Source organism: Lissotriton helveticus, chromosome 11 (genome assembly GCF_964261635.1).
Source record: "Lissotriton helveticus chromosome 11, aLisHel1.1, whole genome shotgun sequence".
NCBI classification, from domain to species: Eukaryota; Metazoa; Chordata; class Amphibia; order Caudata; family Salamandridae; genus Lissotriton; species Lissotriton helveticus.
The window spans coordinates 197593874-197615701 of record NC_136072.1 but is presented as its reverse complement, the minus strand read 5'-3'; the positions used below and the strand labels follow the sequence as shown (position 1 = coordinate 197615701).

Here is a 21828-nt window from a genome sequence, read left to right as displayed (position 1 = left end):
TGCTCAAGGCCAGGATACCTTCCCGGGGGGCAGCACGCTCTACAACAGAACATAACTTAACGTACACACAGAAATGTACAGTATAGCTTGTTTCTGTCAAGAGTTTGGTAATCTTCATAGAATAGCCATACTAGAGACCATGGGGATAATTACTCCAATAATAATAATTTAGATTAGGTTTAAATTATGTGTGTCCCATATAAACAGGTGAGCCAAAGCAGGCGTGAGTCTGGCTCAAGTCAAAGGTCTGGCTTGAACACAGCTCTAGGCCTCAATTAAAGGAGATGCCGCAACCCAGCCAGATCACATCCCAGCCCCCGATTATGCACCTTTGTAACAGTAAAACAAACAAGCATCATGCTGCAAACTGAATGACAGCTGCTGCAGCACAGCGGGAGCATGAATACAACACAAAATGGGCATATTTCTCATCTCACTGAACTTGCAATGTTTTTTTTTTACTTGTCATCTTGTGTGTGGTTTACACTGTTGGTCTATCAGTGGCTTGGCTCTTCGTTTGTCTCTTAGGACCACGCCAGACACCTGTCTCTGCTCTCTGAAGTTGGTGGCGTGCCCACCTCTCCCAGATACACAAGAGAAAACAATCAGTGCGGAAGACAGATGTGAATATAGCTGCAAAAACTACAGACAAATACCAATTTATAGACAGAAATAATGAGTGTTTGGAGATATATGTGGACAGTAAACGAGCACGATCTAATGCCCACACACACCCAGACCCGCAAACTCCAAAGCATTTATAAAACACGACCCACAAACCGGTGCACGCTGCAACAAAAAAAAACGTTAAACAAAAGAAATCTCTATAGCACACAGTTATGGCTGCGTCATTTCCAATGTTTGTGTCCGTATGGAAAGTCGAATCCCCTAAATGTTCACCTTGCTGCTTCAGCTTCCCCCCCTCAATCTTCCCATTCAAGGCAAGAGGATGTGGTCTAACGGCCAGAGCTGCCGACGTTGGAGCTGGGGAACCGGGTTCCAGTGATTCTGGGCAAATCACTTCATCTCCCTGTGCCTACCAAAAATGAACGTGTCCTTGTGTAGCGTGACTGGTGCTCATGTAAAGGGCTGCAATACCTTCGGGTCGAGTTCCTGCTACATAAAACCGCAAAACAAAAAAGGCAAACTATATATCTAAGTGCCATGGAAATAGCTAAGCCATGCAGTTTCAATCCAGGTAACAGAATACTAGGCGCAAAGAGTTAGCGGGCTGCTGCGTTAATTCCACTTGTGAGCTATTAACCGTATTAAAACATAAAGCCCCAGACTGCACTGTGTAAAAGCTCGACACCAGGGATGAAAGAGATTTAATAACAGGACTTTGTAATGGCGGTGAATATTGATGGGGCCTGCCATGTTGCCAGGGAAGACACGCCATCATCCGAGAACAAAGCAGGAACCGCAGCCTATGTGTTTTTCATCAGAAGAAATGTTACTAGTGCACGAGCATAAGTGTCAAATTTACATAAATTCTGCATTTCAAATTGATCTTCTAAGCGGAGCCTTCGTCCGCGTCGTGTTCTTCTAAAATGCAGTGAAATTAAACAAGCGCTTAACTACAGCTAAATAGAAAAACATTGCTGACCCGACAGAATTCCTGTTATTTTTAAAGGAAAGTGAGCATAAACCAATAGTACCTAGAAAATGTAAAAACAAAAACATATATGCATAGTTGGCCTGTAGTGAACAGTATAGGCAGGTCACTAAATGTCAGCGTTTAATAAATGCGAATCAGTCCAGAGTGAACCAAAATATATTGTACGACAAATGCAATGCAACAACAGTATCGTTTGTGTTTTAAAATAACTTAAAATCGCAATAGAAAAAAAATGTACAGTAAATATAAATAATTTGTTTTCATGGAGAACAAATAGTTACACAGCCCGTCCACGCTTCATTCAGTGTAGAGCTTTTTGTATGCATTTTACATCAATAAGAAACAGGGATATATAAAATATTGACTTCAGGACCAATCCCCGACATTAAATATCTATATTATTTAAAATAAATCACAAAGCCGGTGGACAGGCCCCCTTTCTCAAATCAAACGCGAATGCTGACAATCAACAGGGCCATTAACAGTCTGCGATTTAGCCAAAATAAACTTTGTTCGGTGTATTCACATATTGTACATGTACAAAGTACCTATAGATGGGGCTGTGCCCTCGTTACTGGGGGGTGGGGGTGCACTCGGTGCGCTGAGAGGTAGGAGAGAGAGAAAGAGCACTAGTCTCGGCTGTGTCCCCTCCTGGGGTCTAAAAAATGGAAAGCAGCCGAGGTGCCCCTTCGCTGCCGGTCACAGATGCCACATCTCGTTCCTCCTCCAAACTAAACAGAAAACATTTGATCTGTGACATTTTTTCCAAAAACAGATGAGAACAGAGTGCAAGTGATTCAAGTGGCGTCACATGTGAAATGAAAGTACATGCGGACCCGAAGTCTGCCGTTCGGGGCATTATGTCTATTGTCATTTATAAATTCTCCCAGAAAATGTCTCTCTCTTCCAGGAGCGCTGGGGGAAACTCGATAATCTGAGTCAAGGAAAAGAGAGGGCCCGCCTCGCTTGTCAAGTTGTTCGTAGTAAAATGGACTTTGCAGAAAAGGGTGAGTTTCAAACCCGGTGAACTTCCCAGCTGCTTGTCTCTATTTACTTAATAATCATGTTATTGTGTTCCTCTTTACGCAAATCGCAGTTATTTTTGTAATATAAAAACTAACTCCCATTCATGTTTTCCAAAAGTTTTTGCTTGTTTTGCCAGAATGCACATCTTGTGTTTCTATCCAACTTCTCGCTGTTTTCTCGCCCGACATATTTTCGCCTGGATAGACCACTTTAGTCAAGTGTTGGTGGACACAGACACACGTGTTGTTATACTGCTGTCACACGCCAAGGGCTCCTGTGTGCTGCTCAGTATTTGGGTGACAGTAGGCCCAGAGTTTGCCAATGGCGTCATCCATGAATGAAGAACGTGTTCCCTGGATTACCAATGCCTGCTAATAGATGAACCCTGATGAATTGTTTCCCAGGGATTAACATTGTCCCACTGGTTGCTAGGGAAGTGCTTGTTGTTGGGTAAATATTGCTGCTTGTGTTGCTGCGTGTGCCCTTATAGTTAGGCGCGTTGGTCATGGTTATCACGGATGCCCTTGATGACATAAGCACCCCCCCCCCCCCCCAGGGGGTTATCATGCACGCGCTGGTTTACTGTACTGGACAAGGGCCCAAATCTACTTTTCATATAGGATGAACCTTGACACATATGATGTACTTGTAGGTAGTTTAGCAGATTGACCTGATGGCCGACGCTGTTTAATGGGCACTATGCAAAGGGGATGGTAGAGTGCTGCTGGGCAAATGATGTGACAGCTGAGCACAAATTCGCGTGATTCGATGCACATTTCTCCATAAAGTGCTTGGAGTTTGTCTGTTGTGGATAGGTGCCGAAAATGTCGATGACAGGGACTGTAGAAGGGTGGCCATTGGCACATGGAATGGGGCACAGGCCCTTGGAATCGATTTTCACATGTTCCGGGCAATGAATGCACATCTGCCCCTGGGTACCCTATAAGGTCCCTGTATGGAGAGGGTCTCCTCCTCTAGCAGTGCGTATGCCCTTCCCTTGGTCTCTCCAGGCCGACTCTGGCTTGCTCCCATCTCTCTGCGGGCAGCAGCCCAGCACCGGCTGCTTATAGATATGGGTACCGGAAGTACGTTGCAACGGCGCGGGGCCCTTCCGGTGCTAGTCACAGTCCCAGTGCGGCCGCGTGCTTCTTGGCCTTGAGCCTCAGGTCTGCGATGCTCGAGTTCTTGCTCGTGGTCTTGGCCGCCGCGGCCGCCGCCACCACCGACGCCGCTGACGCAGTCTCCGCCGCCAGCGTAGCCAATGGGAGGCCGAAGGGAGGTCCGGGGAACATCATGTAGGGCGCGTGAGCCGCCAGGTGCGGGTGGAGGTGGTGGTGCGCATGCGCCACTGCGCTGTCCAACTGTAGCTGTGCCTGGACCTGAAAGGAGAAGGGCGGCACGTTGCAATGACTATCCTAAAGGTATACCACGAGGAGACAAGACAAAAAAGGAGAAAAGCATTAACACCGGGGGATGCCAGGAGAAGGGAGCGAGAAAGGACACAACGAAGCAGGTGCATGCAGGAGCGGAAGCGGAAGTGACGTGCAGGATAGGTATGAGGAAAAGGGGGTAGTCTGAGGGTAACTGCGTATTTGTCGGACTGGAGTGGGAACGTGCGTTAAGAATAAAGAGCCTGCCAGTGCAGAAAATTGCCATTGGGCCCTAATACAAACAAGAAAAATTGGCCTACATCCCCTGCTTTGGTAATAAACATAGCTGCCAAGTTTCGCAGGTAGGTCCATGCACCAGTTATATATTTTTTATGCACCAGTTACATTTTTTTAACCAAAATGCAAGTCCCAGAATTCAAAGAAAAAAAACTGGATTGGAGCATCAGGTGACGCAAGGAGCTGGGAAACTTGGCAGGGCTGAGTAAAACAACAGCTGTAAAGGGGTGCAGTGGGGCCCCGCACCCATGGGTGCTAATGCCCCTGTGTCACTCTACCTAAGACACCCTTGATAGCCACTCCCTGGAGCCTACATTGGACTAGTCAGCCTGTGCTCGTTGGCAGAAGAGTGACTGTCCAAACACCCTAACGTCTGCACTTTTGTGCAATTATCTTCACGCCTTCATTCACGATACCTGCACTCTCTTCTGGTCCTGTGCAGACCCTGGTTGCGCGGCTCCCCGCCTTCTCAGTGAATTTGTAGTAATAAGGAGTGATGTACTAGAGTGCTATGAAAGGTACATCATGGGGAGTAAATTAGGTAATCAGTGTTTACGCTTTAGAAAGTTTAAGGTGGATTAGTACTCAAAGCTTTCAAAGATAGGGTCGACTAAGGAAGGGAACATTTTAGAAATTAATTTTAGGAATATGAAATGTGGAAAGGATCTGAATATAAAATACAAAGGGGCAGATGTATAAGCCCCATGCGTCATTTTTGCACCGCCGTTGTGTCAATTTTTGTGATGCAGCGACGGTGTAAAAATGCGGCCCATTTACAACATGACACATCTAGGGAGATGCATCACATTATTCCTTTGTTAGGTATAATGTATGCAGTGTGGGCGTTCCCACTTAAAAAAGCCTTGTGGAAGTGAAGCAGTGAAATCTACAAGATTTTGCAGTGAAATCTGCAAGATTTAACTGCGCCACTTCTAGGATGCCACTGCAACAAAACCGTACGCCTGCTTCAAGCAGGCGTAAGGAGTGATGCAGTGTAGTGAGAATAGGCCTCCCCATGCATTGCTGGAGTTGCATTCTGCTTGCGATCCAACTCCAGCAGTGCGTGACTTTTGGGTTAACAGATGCATCAATTTCTAAAGCATTTGTCAATCCTTGCGCCATGGTGTGCCATATGGAGCATTCCACGGTAGCGCAAGAGTTTCTCAGGGTGGCGCAGGGAAAGTGGTGCATCTCTACAGATGCGTCACTTCCTTGTAATCTGCCCCAAAATGAGCAGATCTGACACTTCATAAAAAAGCACAAGTGACAGCGTGAAAGAGGGCAGTTGCCTCAAGACAAGACATATGATGACAGTATAGTGCGGGGGCGGGGTGCTCATGAGATGGAGCTGGGGTGCGAGTTAAGCCTTGCATGGGGTGTTTGAGTCGAGGAGGGGCCGTGCCTAAGGACTACTGTGCTCATGACCGTGTGTGAGGCAAGGTCAGATTGACCTACAGGGTAACCTGGCAGTGTCAGGTGGGCCGGTCTGACAGGTCAGTGTGTGGGCTGGTTTTCAGTCTGTTCGTGGGCCTATTTTGTGGTCTACTGGGCCGGTTTTTACTGTCGGTTTGTCTGATATGACCGCATTCATGGCCTGTAGCAAGGACAAGTGCTTGCAGTCTCCCATACCTTAACCAGCTTATCTCAACCAGGTCAGAACTGTCCCGATGTGCAGATAGGGACCACCTTCTTAGCTATCTGATTCGCTAATGCGGGTGGCCTTTGTTGTCGTCTGCAGGCCTGTGTTCTGTCCCACTCGAACCCTGACACAAGAGACTGCAGGAGGCTTGATAAGTATAAGTCGGTGTGTGGCGTGTATTTGGATGGAGTAAGTGTGTGTGAAATGTGCATGAGAGTCGGTGTGTATGGTATGAGGGTGGCATCTTTAAATTGGAATGTGTGCTGGTGACCAGTGGATTAAAAGAGACAGCCGTGTGTACACTGTCAATGCCCATATGATTGGGTGAGCGTGCAGGGAGTGTATACCAGGAGAATGTGTGTTCCAGGGAAAGAGTGACAGCATGGGTGAGTGTTTGAGCAAAGATATGTATACAGAGAAGGAAAGAGTGTGTGTGGGGTGGTGGGGGGCGTGTGGTGGCGCCCCATGTTGTGTGAGGGGAACAATCGAATGTATGGGCGTGTGAAGCGGAAGTTGTGTAAGGGCCTGGATTGGCTGGGATCAGGAGTGTTGGTCGCAGTTTGAGAGATGAATATGATGCGTGTGTAAGTGTGTTCCTAGGCGCAGTGTGTGCAAGGCTTGACTAAACAGGACAGGCCATATTCTGAAGGGTTCTATTGAGAATCCTCTGATCCGTACAATAGTCAGGAGAGCACAATAGCCCGGCTTTCCCTTCAGATGTCGGAAACCAGAGTCGGCTCTCTGTGGTCCCCTGTGCACTACTGACCTGCACTTAAGCACTACTGACCTGCGCTCAAGCCCTACTGACCTACGCTCAAGCCCGGACACCTAAGAGTTTCTGAAATCTAATAGTCCACGTGTTCTAGAACGTGAAGTCGCACGTCTTCCTCGGGAACTACCTACAATCATGTGTCTTTGCTTCCTGGTCGTACGTGAAATTATGTTTAGCTTGAAAGGGCCACCTTTCCACAAAAAATGAATGAATGTTCCCTTCTTCACTCTACACTTTCTTTGCTCTCATAGTTTCAACATCCACGGGAAATCAAACGTCACCGTTGTACCCATTCTTGTTAGCTAAATGTACGAGTTGAAATTAACTATAAGTCGAAAATGCAAGTGGATGGCATTGTAATGCAAAATCAGGGGAGTTCTCTCTCCCCCCCCTCCCCCCCCCCCCTTGTAGCCGAAGTTCACAAATTCAATTGTCAATCGTGTTATGAAAACACTGTGCTCTAGGGTTTGTTATTCAATGCGGCTATGGAAGGACATTGAGGTTGTTTAAATGCCTGTTGCAAGTTCACTCCCAAAAATATTGCACTTTGGAGGACTTTGGTCTTCCGGTGATATTTTACACGTTAATTCTATGTCCTAATTAGTTTATTTGAAAGGAACGTGATTAATATTTGTTATATAATCAGATACACTAGATGCAATGTTAAATGTATCAGTCTTCGTCTAATATGCATGTTTATCATTTTCCAACATGCAGCTAAGAATTTGTAAATGATTTCGAGTGGAACCAGTTGCAGCATAAGGGCCCTGGACATTGTGTTACAGGGTAGCAAACGGTGGCACATTGAGTAATTGAATTTAAAAGTATTAAACAAACAGATAGACGCCAAAGGATACTCTGTTGATGTTGAGAATTGGTTCTATATGAAAGGATTCATCTGCTGTTTTCCTCAGGGAATGAGAGACTGTACGTCCTCCCACACGCCGGGTATATGCGGGGAGGGCGCGTGCAGATCACAGGCGAGCGCCACGTGTGCCCGCCTGACGCCAGGCGACGCTCTCCTGTAATTGCTCGCCTCGTGTCGCTAATGGGAAGGGTCCACGGACCAGCGCGTGATCTGACTGCGGCCCCAGCGGGTCCGCGGGGTGGGTTATTGTCAGCAGGCCTTGCATCTGCAGAGGAGGTCGGGAGGTTAAGAGGGAGGGGGCGCATGCAAGCCAGGCCGGGGCCCGCCCCCAAGCGCGAGCCGGCGACACCTGCTCGCTTAAAGGAAGGTTTGTCACTTGCCTGCTGGAACGGCATCCGCAGAGCGCCCACGTTGACATACGGCGCTACCCGGCAAGCTTCGAACTGGCTGGCGGCTCCTATGAGGACCCCTGCAAGAAGCAGACACACGGATCAGATCTGCTGTCGAGCAGAAACATAGCGCTTTAAAGAAAAGTCTATTAAATTCAGCGTTTTATGAAAAATGCAAACAATATACGATTTTTTGGGGGAGTGTTTCAAATATATCGCTTTGATGTACATTGGGCACAACATAGTGCTTAAAAGCAAATAACCTGCAATATAGCGCCTTCTAACAAAGAGTACACAATTTAGATTTATTTAGGCAGAACAAATTGTACACGATATACTGGTCTATGCAAAGTATTTGTAACATAGCGATTTATGCAAAGTGTACACGATTAATTGCTTTTAAGCAAAATACATGACACAATACTCTTTCCAAATTGTTAAGACTATCGTGCGTTATGCAAAGTATATAAAATAGTCATTAGATTTTCATATAAGACTGCTTTTGAAAAGTACTTTCAAATGTATTTATGGTATGCGAAGTACATGGAAAAAATAGATTTTAAGCATAGCGTTCAATTTAGTCCTATTTGAAAATCAAATGTCTTATTGCTTTTAAATAAACGTATATGCAATATAATGCATTATTCAAAGTATTCAACCCAGTGGTCTGTGCAAAATATGTTAAGCAAGTATGCATGGTATGTAAGAAAGTGCTTTCTTTCAACGTATATGATCACCGTGTTTTATACAAAGTTTGTCAATTTTAGGTAATATAAATTATATAAAATACAGCGCTTAATGTAAGAAATGTACAAATGTAGTGCTTTTATGCACACCGTGTGAAATGTACTACTTTAAATCCAGGTATATAAAAACAGTGCAGTTATGCAAGGTATATAAAATATAGAAGAAAATTTATTGAACATATATAGAAATAGCTCATATATATTACGGATGTAGAAATTAGTGCTTTATCTAAAGTATTTAAATAGCGATTAAAGCACTCCTTGTACACTATAGTGCTGTAGTAAAAACATAAGTGTAGTGCAATTATGAAAATTAGATATACTTTAAAATGTATATAACATTGGTGCTTTTATTAAATCTAAAGAAATAGTGTGTCGTAGCTCGTATATTAAACCATGTTATCATCCAACGCATAGTGTATAGCTTTATGTATAGCTTTAAAACACGTACTTTTATAATAAACAAGAACATGGAATAAGCACTTTTATGAACCCATTATTTTCAAAAGTATATAAAAATAAAGTGCGTTATGGTAAATATTGAAGGAAGTTTAGATAAACAATATAGTGTTTTTATGCACCTTGTTGTGTGTGTGTGTATATATATATATATATATATATATATATATATACACACACACACACACACAAGTTGCATATATATGTATATATATTCGGGCATTGTTGATAGTATATAGCATGTCAATCTTTAATGCAAAGCGCAAAGACATATTGCTTTAATGAAAAGAAGGTAAACAGTTGCATGAGAAATACGCATTTATTGAGCACTTCTGCAAAGACTATAAGACACCAAAGAATATTCTTATCGGAAGTCATGGGCTAAAATAAGAATGCTAAAATCATCAGCTCTTTTCCTAACACATTGCGTCATTTCCGCTCCCTTTTTTTATTCGGAAAGGTGACTCTGGTCTGTAAGTTTCTTAGAAAGTGCCACAACAAAAATGCGCCCCCCAACTTGTACGTACCCTTATGTAGCTGGTTTTCCTGCTTTCTGCATTTAGCTCTTCTGTTCTGAAACCAAACCTGCAGCAGGAGGAGGAAACAAACAGTGTTTATGAAAGCGTGCACGCAGAGGGATAGCTCCGCGAATCTAGAGTCTGGGCGCAGGTTCCTGCAGACCGGATGTGCAGACGGATGCTGATACCACACTGTGCCGCCTGCCCCGGTTCTGGATAAATGGCCTCGCCAGACCCTCGTCTCCTCTTTCCGCATTACCGGCTCCCCGGGGGCCCCCTCCACTCTCTGACATCCAATACTGCCTTGTGATAATGGCTTCAGAGGCTCGCGCCACGGGGCCTTGGCCCCGCGTGCTCATTAATAGCCTATAATATTAATTAGCTTCATATCCACCGACAACAAGAGCAGGACACACCGGAGCGTCCTCGACGCGGTGTTTGGCGGCAAAGGCTGCCAGAAAGAGGCGCCGCCACCGGGGCGTGCGGCCTCCCTGGGCCCCCCTGGGCGACTGACAGCGAAATAATTGTGTCATTAGTATGTTAATCTCGCTGAGCCACTCAAAACACGGCCTGGTGGGCTGGGAGAAGACGGAAGAGGAGCACTGCTTGAGTTTTAAGGAAAACTATACAAGCCATTCTTAGTTTTTTTACCCATGTTGTGATGCATTTACATTCTGTTTTATTTACAGGGGTTTTTATTCCATTTTGTTTTTTGAAATGTGCATTTTTAAATCAATACAACAGGAATTAACAAAAGCATCGGTTATTTGCAGCGCGCAGAAACGGCACACCTGAGGCATTAGGCGCTATGTGTGCCCAGATTATGATTGGAACTAAAGTGGCTGGTTGTTCACATATCAATAGTTTGATGTGTATGAATTATCTATTTGACATTATTGCACCGACTGCAAAGTGCAGGGTTAGCCTGCACTGCTAGTACTGGTAGAATTGAATGTGGGGGCGGGAAAGTGCAGAGTGCAGAAAAAGGGACATGGTGGTGTTGATAAACCTGCACAGGATAACACGATTACTGTAATGCAAGTACATGTATATAGCGCTTGCGGCCCTTGACGAGGCGTTTAAGCGCCACGTAGGATTGCACCGTACTCCCGATCAAGGTTAGTGTTTTTCCAGTGGAGAGTTCTGTCCAAAACCTTTCAGCACTGGTGGCGGAGACAAAGTTTTAACCAATCAACCTACGGTGGTTATGTATATAGATTACAGGTCGCCTTTGTAATACCACTGCCAGGCTAGCGCTTAGAAGGAGAAGCTATTAGCGCGTCTCCGGAGAGCGCTATCGCGTCACGAACGATAAAACCCCCTTTGGGCTCTGCTTCTCGGCTCAGGCAGGACTCGTGTGAGCCCCGTCTCCCGTGCTCCGCTCGGGTTACCAGGCTGGGGGTCCCCCCTGGGAACCGAGGCCCGCTTGGTGCAGATGGCATCTATTCAGGCGCTGAAAGTGTATCTCTCCGGGGCAGCTGCAGATGTGCGGGGCCCGCAGCGTCTTCCGCGAGGTCACCGGCAGCTGGAGGCCCCGGGAGTATAGCGCTTGTAAAACACGCGCTTTCATAAATAAATCAGGCGCTACACTGGGGGATTCGGCCTGATTCCACACACGCTGGCCTGGAGCTAACCCTGCAGAACACTGCACACTTCAGACCATGCATGCAGGCTGGGCGATCATTTAATTGTTGAGCATTTCTTACACACTTATACATTTATTTAAAGGTACAGCCTATTGATATACACCAAAATGCGTATAGCATTTCAATTATTAAAGATATGGTCCGTATACACAGGAGAAGTTAATTAAAAGATATTCTGTTTATGCACATAAATATAAGTACTTTGAATTATGGAAGTTAACGTATATACTAATAGCAATATTTAAAAATACAATCGATCTACCCATTTCTAGTGGCAGAGGTATTTAAAAGTATTGTCGACATTTACACTGCAATGCGTCTATTATTGTAGGATATTTATTTAATAACTTAGCTGGTAACAAAATAGTCTGTCTGCACAACCTAAAAGTTTTTATATTTCTCTATGCATATTAAGAAAGTAATTTAAACGTAGATTATATTTACACCCAATAGAAGTATTGTTTAAAAGTATGATTTCTCTCTATATACAGTGATAGGGTCTTTAAAAACAACAGCTTACTATACTCAGTAACAGGGATCTTTAAAAGTAATGCCTGTTTAAACACATTAATAGAGTTATTCAAATTAAACTGTCTACGCACACTAATACAGCTTTTTTATGCAATATGCACGCTAATGTTTATTAATATGATTGTTTATCGCTGCACACGGATGATGAATTAAAAGTACAGTCGTATGCACCCACAGTAACTGCGCTACATCAAAAAATACTTGTCAGGTGGTCATTTAAAATAACAATTACTCTATGCATTATAACAACCTGATTTGAAAGCATACGCTGCCGATGATCAGTAATCAGTCTATAAATGTTAATAGAATTATTTAACAAAATACATTTTGCACACATATACTAATGCAGATATTTTAAACTTTCGGTCTGTTTATGGCTGCTAAAAATTTGAAAAAATAAGAATTACAAAATATAGTGTTTAAACTTTGGTAAAATTGCAATATTACTGTACACATCAGTAGAGTGATACAAAGTATTGTCTAGTCATACACAATGAGATTTTTTTTAAATAGTCTGCCCACTGACACAAGCCGTCACGTCACTTTTAAAGCTAACTAGAATTTAAAAGTGTGCGTAGACTAACCTTTAAACAGAATAAGCAAGCTTTGATTCATTCCGAGTTATAGTTACTGCATTTGTAAAGTTAACATATTCAAATAACCAGGTTCCGTAACTATAATATTAAAATATTATATATTAAGTTCTCCCGGGATGGTATGATAATTCTACATTTCAAACTGAGAACCAAAGCAGAGGTAGCTGGAAACTTTTCAGAAGTAAGGCGAACAGTGGGCAACGTGCGTTCTTCGTGTAGACCCGCGCACTACTCACAATATGACTAGTTTACGAAGTGTGCATTTGTTTGACTAAATTAACCTAAACCGATGTCCTCGAAATAGACACAGATAAGAAGGGAGGCAGTGTTGCAGTTTAAAAATACAGAGTTTTTTACTTCAATTCAATCACAGAAAACATAATTAACTCGCGGTCAGGGGTGATCCCTGAGGGTTTTGGGAAGTCTGCACCCTGGTCGGCTAATGCATGATGGGAAACGGTGGGTGGGCCTTTGGGGGGAGCTGGGACAGACAGTTGTAAAAAGATCCGCCCTCGGAGGTCGTGACATTAACTGCAGGCGTTAGATAACTGGACATATTGCACGATACAGCACATGACTGTGACTGACGCGTGAGGAGAATTGGCGGGAAAAACTTGGGCGATAGGGCTTTGAATGACGTTCTAACAAGGTGTGATGGTATGGACGTGTGAGGCAGGGAGATGATTGTGATCGTGAGGCAGAGTGTTAAAGGGTTGGTTAGATGTGTTTATTTGTGATTACAAGATGCCTTGTTTTTTGGTGTGATGAGGCGGACTGGTGTTTTTAAAACCAAATGTGGGACACAGTGTGATTTTGTCTCATTGCTTGTTTGTATTACATTGTGAGGCTGGTTGTCGGTTTGTGTTGGTGATGTGCATTGGTACTATGTGATTCTGGGATGGGTGTTTGTGTGTGATTGCTATTAGATGTTTGTAAAAAATTAAAATCAGAAATAGCTGTGGGTAGCGAAGTTTGAGATGGAGTGGTGGTATGTTCTTGTTATGTTTGTGGGGTGGATTGTTAGCATGAGATTGATGCCAGATGAATTATTTGTGTGAGCTGAGTTGTCAGTCTGTGTAGTGAGTTAAATTGTTGTGTCCTATTGTATAGGCTGCTGATATGGGTTCATGGGATGGCTTGCTAACATACCCATTTTGTGACTGTAAATGTGATTGATGGAAAATGTTTGCCGGGTGGAGTTAGTGTGAGAATTTGAGATGGGACGTTGCATTGTGACTGTTGCTATGTGTTTGTGGGATACCGTATTCGCATGTGAGACAGTAATGCTTAATATGTGTTTTTTTTTTACATGTTTATGGAGTGAGGTGTTAGTATGAGTTTGAACGTTGGTATGTGATTGTAAGACTGAATGTTGGTAGGTGATTGTGAGTTGGAATGTTGGCAGGTGATTGTGAGTTGGGATGTTGGCAGGTGATTGTGAGTTGGGATGTTGGCAGGTGATTGTGAGTTGGGATGTTGGCAGGTGATTGTGAGTTGGGATGTTGGCAGGTAATTGTGGGTATGGAATGTAATAGGTGATTGTGGGTTGGGATGTTGGCAAGTGATTGTGACTTGGGATATTGCTGGTGATTGTGAGATGGAGTATTTGTAGCTGATTGAGATTGAGAGTGGAATGTTGGTAGCTGATTGTGACATAGGATGTTGGGAGGTGAGATGGGATGTTGATTGGTGTTTTTGAGATTGAATGTCGGTAGGTGATTGTGGGTATGGGATGTTGATAAGTGATTGTGAGATGGGATATTGCTGGTGATTGTGAGAAGGAGTGTTGGTAGGTGATTGTCACATGGGATTTTGGTAGGTGAGATGGGATGTTGATTGGTGTTTGTGAGATTGAATGTCGATAAGAGATTGTGAGGTGGGATGTCTGTAGGTGATTGTCACACTGATGGTGATTGAGAGACTGAATGTTGGTAGGGGATTAAGAGATCAGGTTTTGGGGGAGTGATTGTGAGATGGGATGTTGGTAGGTGTTTGTGAGATTGAATGTTGATAGGTGATTGTGCTACTGAATGTTGGTTTGGGATTATGAGATTACATGTTGGTAAGTGACTGAGAGATAGGACTTGTAAATTGATTGTGAAACGGTACGTTGGTAGATGATTGTGAGATGGGATTTGGTAGGTGCTTGTGAGATTGAATATTGATAAGTGATTGTGAGATGGGATGTTGGTAGGTGATTGTAAGATGGGATGTTGCTTGTGAGTTGAGGTGTTGGTAGGTGATTGTGAGATTGAATATAGATAAGTGATTGTGTGATGGGTTTTTGATGGTGATTGTGAGATGAAGTGTTGGTAGGTGATTGTGAGATCGGATGTTGGTAGTTTTCGTGAGATTGAATGTCAGTAGGTGATTGGGAGATGGGATATTGGTTGGTGATTGGATGATGGGATGTTGCTTGGTGATTGTGAGATGAGTTGGTGGTGATTGTGAGATGATGTGTTGGTAGGTGATAGTGAGATGAGATGAGATGTTAGTAGGAGATTGTCAGATGAAGTGTTGGTAGGTGATTGTCAGATGAAGTGTTGGTCGGTGATAGTGAGATGAGGTGTTGGTAGTTTTTGTGAGAATGAATGAGGGTAGGTGATTGGGAGTTGGGATGTTTGTTGGTGATTGGGACTGGGAGATGGGGTGTTGGTTGGTGATCCAGTGAGTAGGCCTCTGCAGTTAGGAGGGCGGCTGTGAGTTTAGATGGAGTTATTCATTTGTCGGGTGGTGTTGGGGTGAGGCTATGACATGGGTTGGTAGCAGAAGGTCTCAGTGAGAGAATGGACTGGAGGTAGTAGACACAGGGTACTGGTCAGAGCTGAGGTGAGGTGCCGCAGTGCAAGGCCAGAGAAGGGCTGGGTGATATTGGGTGAGATTGGCACTTAGGGTGTGAGCTAGAGTCAGATGGAGAGTGTACGGCCGACCCCCCTCGCCTCTCCCCGCGGTCAGTACCTGAACCCGGGCCTCGGACAGCCCCAGCCGCTGGCTCAGCTCCTCCCGCATGAAGGCGTCCGGGTAGTGCGTCTCGTCGAACAGCCGCTCCAGCTCGTTCAGCTGCTCCAGGGTGAAGTTGGTGCGGCTCCTCCGCTGCTTGATCTTCGTCTGCCCCTCGTCCTCCAGCGCCTTGAGGTCATCCTTGCGCTCCTTGAGGTCTGGAGAGACTGCAAGGATCACACAGTGAGACGTGCTGCCAGGCAGAGTACACAGCACCGCGCAGCAGAATGCATCACCCCGAGGGGGCCTGGACTGGACCACAGCCCCTCCCCTCCCCCACACGACCTCGGCCCACTCCCATGTTGTGTAAACAAGCAACAATATGTTATTTACATAGCGCTTTCACCCAACGCCCTTCACGTGGAAGATTTTAGATACAACAATATAATTTTGTGGAAAACTGGATACACGTTGTATCACCATGAAAGGAGAAAGGATTTAGCCAATCTCGCAGTAATTCGAATTTACAGCTCCAGCAGCGCGCACTCAACCCGCTAAGCTTCCTACAGGCGCTAAAGAGGAGTCTAGTTAAGATGTCAAAGTTACACCCTGGAACAAGTGCCTGTTCTGGGTCTGGTCAGAGCACGGAAAGTATAATCAGAGTACAGGGCTTCCCATATGTGTCTATTTATAGTTCTTTATGACGTGCATACATACATTCGGTCTCCGAACATCACAGATCATATGCGAGGGAATAATACACAAATAAGCGCTTCTTTCTGATTCTGGCGTGCGGATCAGGCCCCAGTCAGTGCTTCCAGCCCTCCACCATTTACTAAATATTTAATATCTACAAAACACATGGAGAGCTTCGGCTGAAACGTGACGCGAGGCAGGCAGCTCCGTTTCACAGCCCCCTCGGCACTGTCCCGGGCTAATGATGCCCGCTGGGAGGGGGCTCATGTGCGCCTCGCATCTCAGCCGGGTCCCGGGGCCTCCCCGGCTGCTGCAGCCTCGGTGGCCAGAGGAGAGGCAGCAAAGACATCCTTATCTCCCGGCCAGAGTACGCCTAGGAACCACCAACCACCCGCGGTTGCCCTCGAGAGTCGCCGATGCACCAGGCTCAGGTCACTCAAACCACCCCACCTCTCACCTTCATTCAAACCCGTTCCGCTTAGTTTCACTTTCACTGCGTGCAGCGCGTGCCGCTCGCAAGGAAGGCACCGGTTGAACATATTAATAGGGTAAGCCATCGCTTTTGTGATGGCGCGCTGACCTTCCGGCCACTTGATGAAATGAGGCCTGGCGGCTCTACATTTCATCATTCCCATGACGATAACATTAGCGCAACTCAGTTTGATCACAGTAAACACCCGTTAATTGCAATTATACGAATTGTAAATATAGTGTTAATAATCTCTTTCTGAATAATAGCCAGTTTATTCAACTATTTTAAAATTACGTTTTCCCTGTTGAAGATTTAACGTTTTTAAATGTCACCCATGTCAGCAACTGGCACTTGTAGGTTTTGTTGTTGCAGTTGAGATTCGCGGTTTAAACCCGCTGTGACCTCCCCCGCCCCCGATTTGCTTATGAAACAATTTCTGTTTCACTCTTGCAAATGAGATTCGACCGGAGAGATATTGTTTGAACTCCGACCTAAAATAAACAGGCTGCGAGAGAGCTGACATCCGCGCAGCACACGGGAGCCGCGGACATTCAAATGTCAGCCCGGGCCCTGTTTGAAGAGGCAAACGATTCGCGGTCTGTTGTGTCAGGTAGCGCCACAACAGGCCGGAGGGCACCAGAGCGCTGCAAACACAACCTTAAAGTTGTAAATTGAGCAATTAAGTGTAACTTGCGGTGCAACTGTCTGCCAGGTCACAGGTACTAACTAGTGCCACAGATCCGAGGTTGAACCTCCTGGTGACAAATTGTAAATGTTTTCTGCTGAATTAAGTTTGCTAACTTTCGGGTTTTCGATAAAAAAATAATTCTAGGGCGGATAGAATCAAACTGACTCCACCTACACATAGGAACATTGTTATTGATGTTGCATTGTGGTTACTGACTCGATTTGTACTTCTGGGAATTCCTGCATTGGGCAGGTTCAATTCAATATACTACAACAGAAAAACCCCTAGAAGGTCCTGCAGAAACCATTTGTAACGGGTCGAGTGGCATTTCCCCCAGGGCTGTCAATAGCTCTGGCCACGTGTCAGTCCGTTCGGGGGTATTTAGGAAAGAAAATGAAACCGACTTTAAAATGGAATCGCGCGCTTCACTTGACACCACCCCACGTGTGCCCCAAGGCTCGTCCAGCTCAGGCGGGTAGGGGCCGGGCACTGCGTTTTAGTCACGAGTTCACTGTTTTCGTAAAAATTCAGAATACAATTCTGTTTTTAGTGGAGAATTGTGGAGCCTGTCACCGTCCCCACGTGAACCGAAAGGAGTCTAGAACTCACAACCATCTGAAGGTATGAATTAAACTTCAGGTTCTGCGGGGAGCCTTAGAAACATTGAGAGGGCAGAGTTCACGTCTTATGGGTGTGCCTCGACAGCCGGCATCGGACACTGGAGGCCCAAGTGTGGTGGAACGGGCCGCCCGGCCCAGAGATGTCTGCACAGCATCTTGCTTCTGTTAAATGGTATCACGTCATGTCGCGACCCCTTGGAAACACTAGCCTGTCATAAGGGTGGCAGGCAGGACCCCCACAGCAGCACGGGACACTGCAGGGCCGGAGTGTGGCGTAAGTCTGCTGCAGCGGCCCAGACTTCACATCACTACAAATTCAGTTATATTGTATGAATGTTATCATTTATGTGGGGACCCCGTGGAAACATTAGGCTGACATAAAGTGACAGGCAGGACCCCCACAGCAGCACGGGACACTGCTGGGCCGGGGTGTGGTGTGAGTGGGCTGCGGCGGGCCAGACTACACAGCACTACACATACAGTTCTGTTGCATGCATGTTATCACTGTTGTGGGGACCCCACGGACACATTAGGCTGACACACGAGTGGCAGGCAGGGCTCCCGTCCCACGCATGTACGCCGTACACTGTAGGGCCAAAACGTGACGTGAGCCGGACACACCACGCAGTTACTAGATGCGCCTCCTGCAGGCTGGTGTAACTCTGTGACAAGGGGCACTACATGTGCACCAGGCCACGCGCGCCTGCTGTACAGTGCCAGAGGACGTCATTAAAACAAACCCCCAAAAACAAAATAATGGGCGGCGAAACACAAAATACACCGAGCAAAGTATCAGCGCTGGAAGCGCCCGTGGGCGCGCCACATCGATTATTAAAAGGTCTCAACCACAATTAATTGAGAAAACTTTGGGAAAGCGGCTTGAAAGCTGCAGTTTACAAAGAAGCGTGGGGCGGGCCCAAAGTTCAATATTTTCCGCTCTAATGGCAATAACCATTACATTGGGCAATACTAACACGTGCTATTTAGCAGTGCTTCGAAACTATACGTGTATGATATTAAGCGCTATATTAAACCCATTCTTATTACATTTATTATTATGTTTAAAGCTCTAATATGGTGTCTATTGCTATTATTATAATGTATAAGACACGTATTTATCAGTCGTATTACTGTGATTATTGATATGGTTATAATAGTGTGTTTACTGAATGAAGTTAGCACTGACAGCAATCCTAACATGAGGAGATGTACAGACAATGTTTTACCAGAATTAATATGTAAAATACAGACACATTGCTATAATAAAAAAGGCTATTACAGAAATAGATCAAGGAATATTAGAAATATATTAATATCAATAAAACACATACCATCCCATACATACAATAAATACCTTAATCTAATTCGAGATAAAAGAGATGATATACTACTAAGAAGTCACAAAAGTTGTATGAAGCATTTGAGGATGCAAAACGTTTCACAAAGTCACAGTTGTGTCTACTCGCAGAGGGTAATGGCATATTGACATATATATCTGTTAATGTCCTCTGAAGAGCGGCGCGTGCAGCTGCCCTTCAGAGGGGTCAGGCCCGCTCTCTCACCAGCCCAGTCATCGGCAGACATCACTGCTACTTATCTAGACTTGTGAGGGCTACAGGGCTGTCTGTGGGGTGATGGCCGTAGAGCTGCAGTGCCCGGGGGCATTTAGGGGTCTGCGTGCTTGGTCGGAAGGTGCAGTCTACCAGGCAGAGGTACACGTGGGGCGGTGTTGCCCCCGGAGCACCCGCTGGGCCAAGGGTGACTGTTGTGGTACCCGCGGTGGTACCCACCCGCGTGGGTCGGTCCGAGGCTGGATGAGGATGCGCTATAAAGTGATGGGCCGGTAGTTACCGTCGCTGAGTTTCGGGGAGTCCCGGCTCCTCTCGATGGTGAGGTCGAGTTCCAGCGAAGGGGAGCGGGTCCCACCTCCTCCCATTCCGCCGGCTCCAGGCCCCCGGGCCCCGTCCTCCCCCCGGGCCGGGCCACTCTCCAGCACTTCCCGGTACGTGATCGCCTCCTTCTTCTCCTTCACCTTCTGGTCGAAAGACTTGGACACAAAGGCGGTCAGCTCCTCCATAGTCCGGGCCGCGGGGGATGCTGAGGGGGTTACGGCTGCTGCTGCGCCCGCCTCCCTCCCTCCAGGAAGCACACCCACGGGGCGAGGCTCGGGGCTCCCAGGCGCGGTCCTGCGATCAGGCGTCAGCTCTGGACACTCATCCCAGCGTGGAGGCGCGCTCTGCCAGGGCTGCGCCGCTCCGCCGCCACTATTTATACTTTGCAGAGCCGGCCCCTTGCTCCCAGCGCATTGCCTCCCCTTGGAAGTGTGGCGAAGCCCCTCTCCCGCGGAGCATCCCCGCGCCGCCGGCACACCCTCCCTCGCCCCGCAGCCTCCCTGCCCGCCCGGGTCACGCTGCCATTGGCCGCTCTCGCGAGTGACAGGGCGCACGGATTCATCTAATTAGGGGTGGGTGTGCGTCCTGCTCGGGATGGAGGTGCGCCAGTGAGCGGGGCTGGGTCTGCAGGGGGAGGGACCAGTGCGAGCTGACGAGGGAAGAGACCTCACCTCCACCTCTGTCACAGCAGTGTCCGGAGCGGGCGAGGAGAGCAGCAAAGAGGCTCCGACCCCCGCAACAACTTCCAGATTGCAGGGAACTGCAGAATCAGCTCACCTCCGACCTCTGGCATCAGTGCACAGGAGGGGCAGCAGCCTCCTCACACGTGGCTCTAACAGAGAGGAGAGGGAAAGCACAGGCAGCCTTACCTCACTGCTAACCATAATACCCACCGAGGAAAGGGCATTCAGAGATCTCCTCAACTCACTGCTAACCATAATATCCAGATAGGACAGCGAGATGTAGTGACCTCCTCACTCTACTATTACCAATAACGCCCACTGAGGAATGGTAACGCAGAGACCGCTCCACTTCACTATTAACCATAATAACTCGAGAGGGAAAGGAAAGGCAGATACCTCCTCACCTAACTACTAACCATAATACCCACCGAGGAAAGGGCATTCAGAGGTCTCCTCAACTCACTGCTAACCATAATATCCAGATAGGACAGCGAGATGTAGTGACCTCCTCACTCTACTATTACCAAGAATGCCCACTGAGGAATAGAAACGCAGAGACCTCTAGACTTCTATATTAACCATAATAACTAGAGAGGGAAAGGAAAGTCAGAGACCTCCTCACCTAACTATTAACCATAATACCCACCGAGGAAAGGGCATTCAGAGGTCTCCTCAACTCACTGCTAACCATAATATCCAGATAGGACAGCGAGATGTAGTGATCTCCTCACTCTACTATTACCAAGAATGCCCACTGAGGAATAGAATCGCAGAGACCTCTCCACTTCACTATTAACCATAATAACTAGAGAGGGAAAGGAAAGGCAGAGACCTCCTCACCTAACTACTAACCATAATACCCACAGAGGAAAGGGCATTCAGAGGTCTCCTCAACTCACTGCTAACCATAATATCCAGATAGGACAGCGACATGTAGTGACCTCCTCACTCTATAATTACCAATACCGCCCACTGAGGAATGGTAACGCAGAGACCTCTCCACTTCACTATTAACCATAATAACTAGAGAGGAAAAGGAAAGGCAAAGACCTCCTCACCTAACTACTAACCATAATACCCATCGAGGAAAGGGCATTCAGGGGTCTCCTCAATTCACTGCTAACCATAATATCCAGATAGGACAGCGAGATGTAGTGACCTCCTCACTCTACTATTACCAATAACGCCCAGTGAGGAATGGTAACGCAGAGACCTCTCCACTTCACTATTAACCATAATAACTAGAGAGGGAAAGGAAAGGCAGAGACCTCCTCACCTAACTACTAACCATAATACCCACCGAGGAAAGGGCATTCAGAGGTCTCCTCAACTCACTGCTAACCATAATATCCAGATAGGACA

At 46.2% G+C, this 21828-nt stretch overlaps 1 protein-coding gene across 2 annotated transcripts; it reads right to left on the bottom strand.

The window, feature by feature from the left end:
• Nucleotides 1–1756: 1756 nt before the first annotated feature.
• SHOX2 (SHOX homeobox 2) lies at nucleotides 1757–20083 on the bottom strand. Of its 2 annotated transcripts, none has more exons than XM_078665910.1 (5): nucleotides 19743–20083; nucleotides 15434–15642; nucleotides 9712–9769; nucleotides 7971–8059; nucleotides 1757–4059 (listed from the first exon to the last, which is right to left on the bottom strand). In XM_078665910.1, the coding sequence occupies exons 1-5, from the start codon at nucleotides 19966–19968 to the stop codon at nucleotides 3766–3768; spliced, it is 876 nt and encodes a 291-aa protein (XP_078522036.1). In that variant the 5' UTR covers nucleotides 19969–20083; the 3' UTR covers nucleotides 1757–3765. The 2 variants fall into 2 exon arrangements, with proteins under 2 accessions (XP_078522036.1, XP_078522037.1); XM_078665911.1 differs by having other exon boundaries at nucleotides 1757–4023.
• Between the last annotated feature and the right edge of the window lie 1745 nt (nucleotides 20084–21828).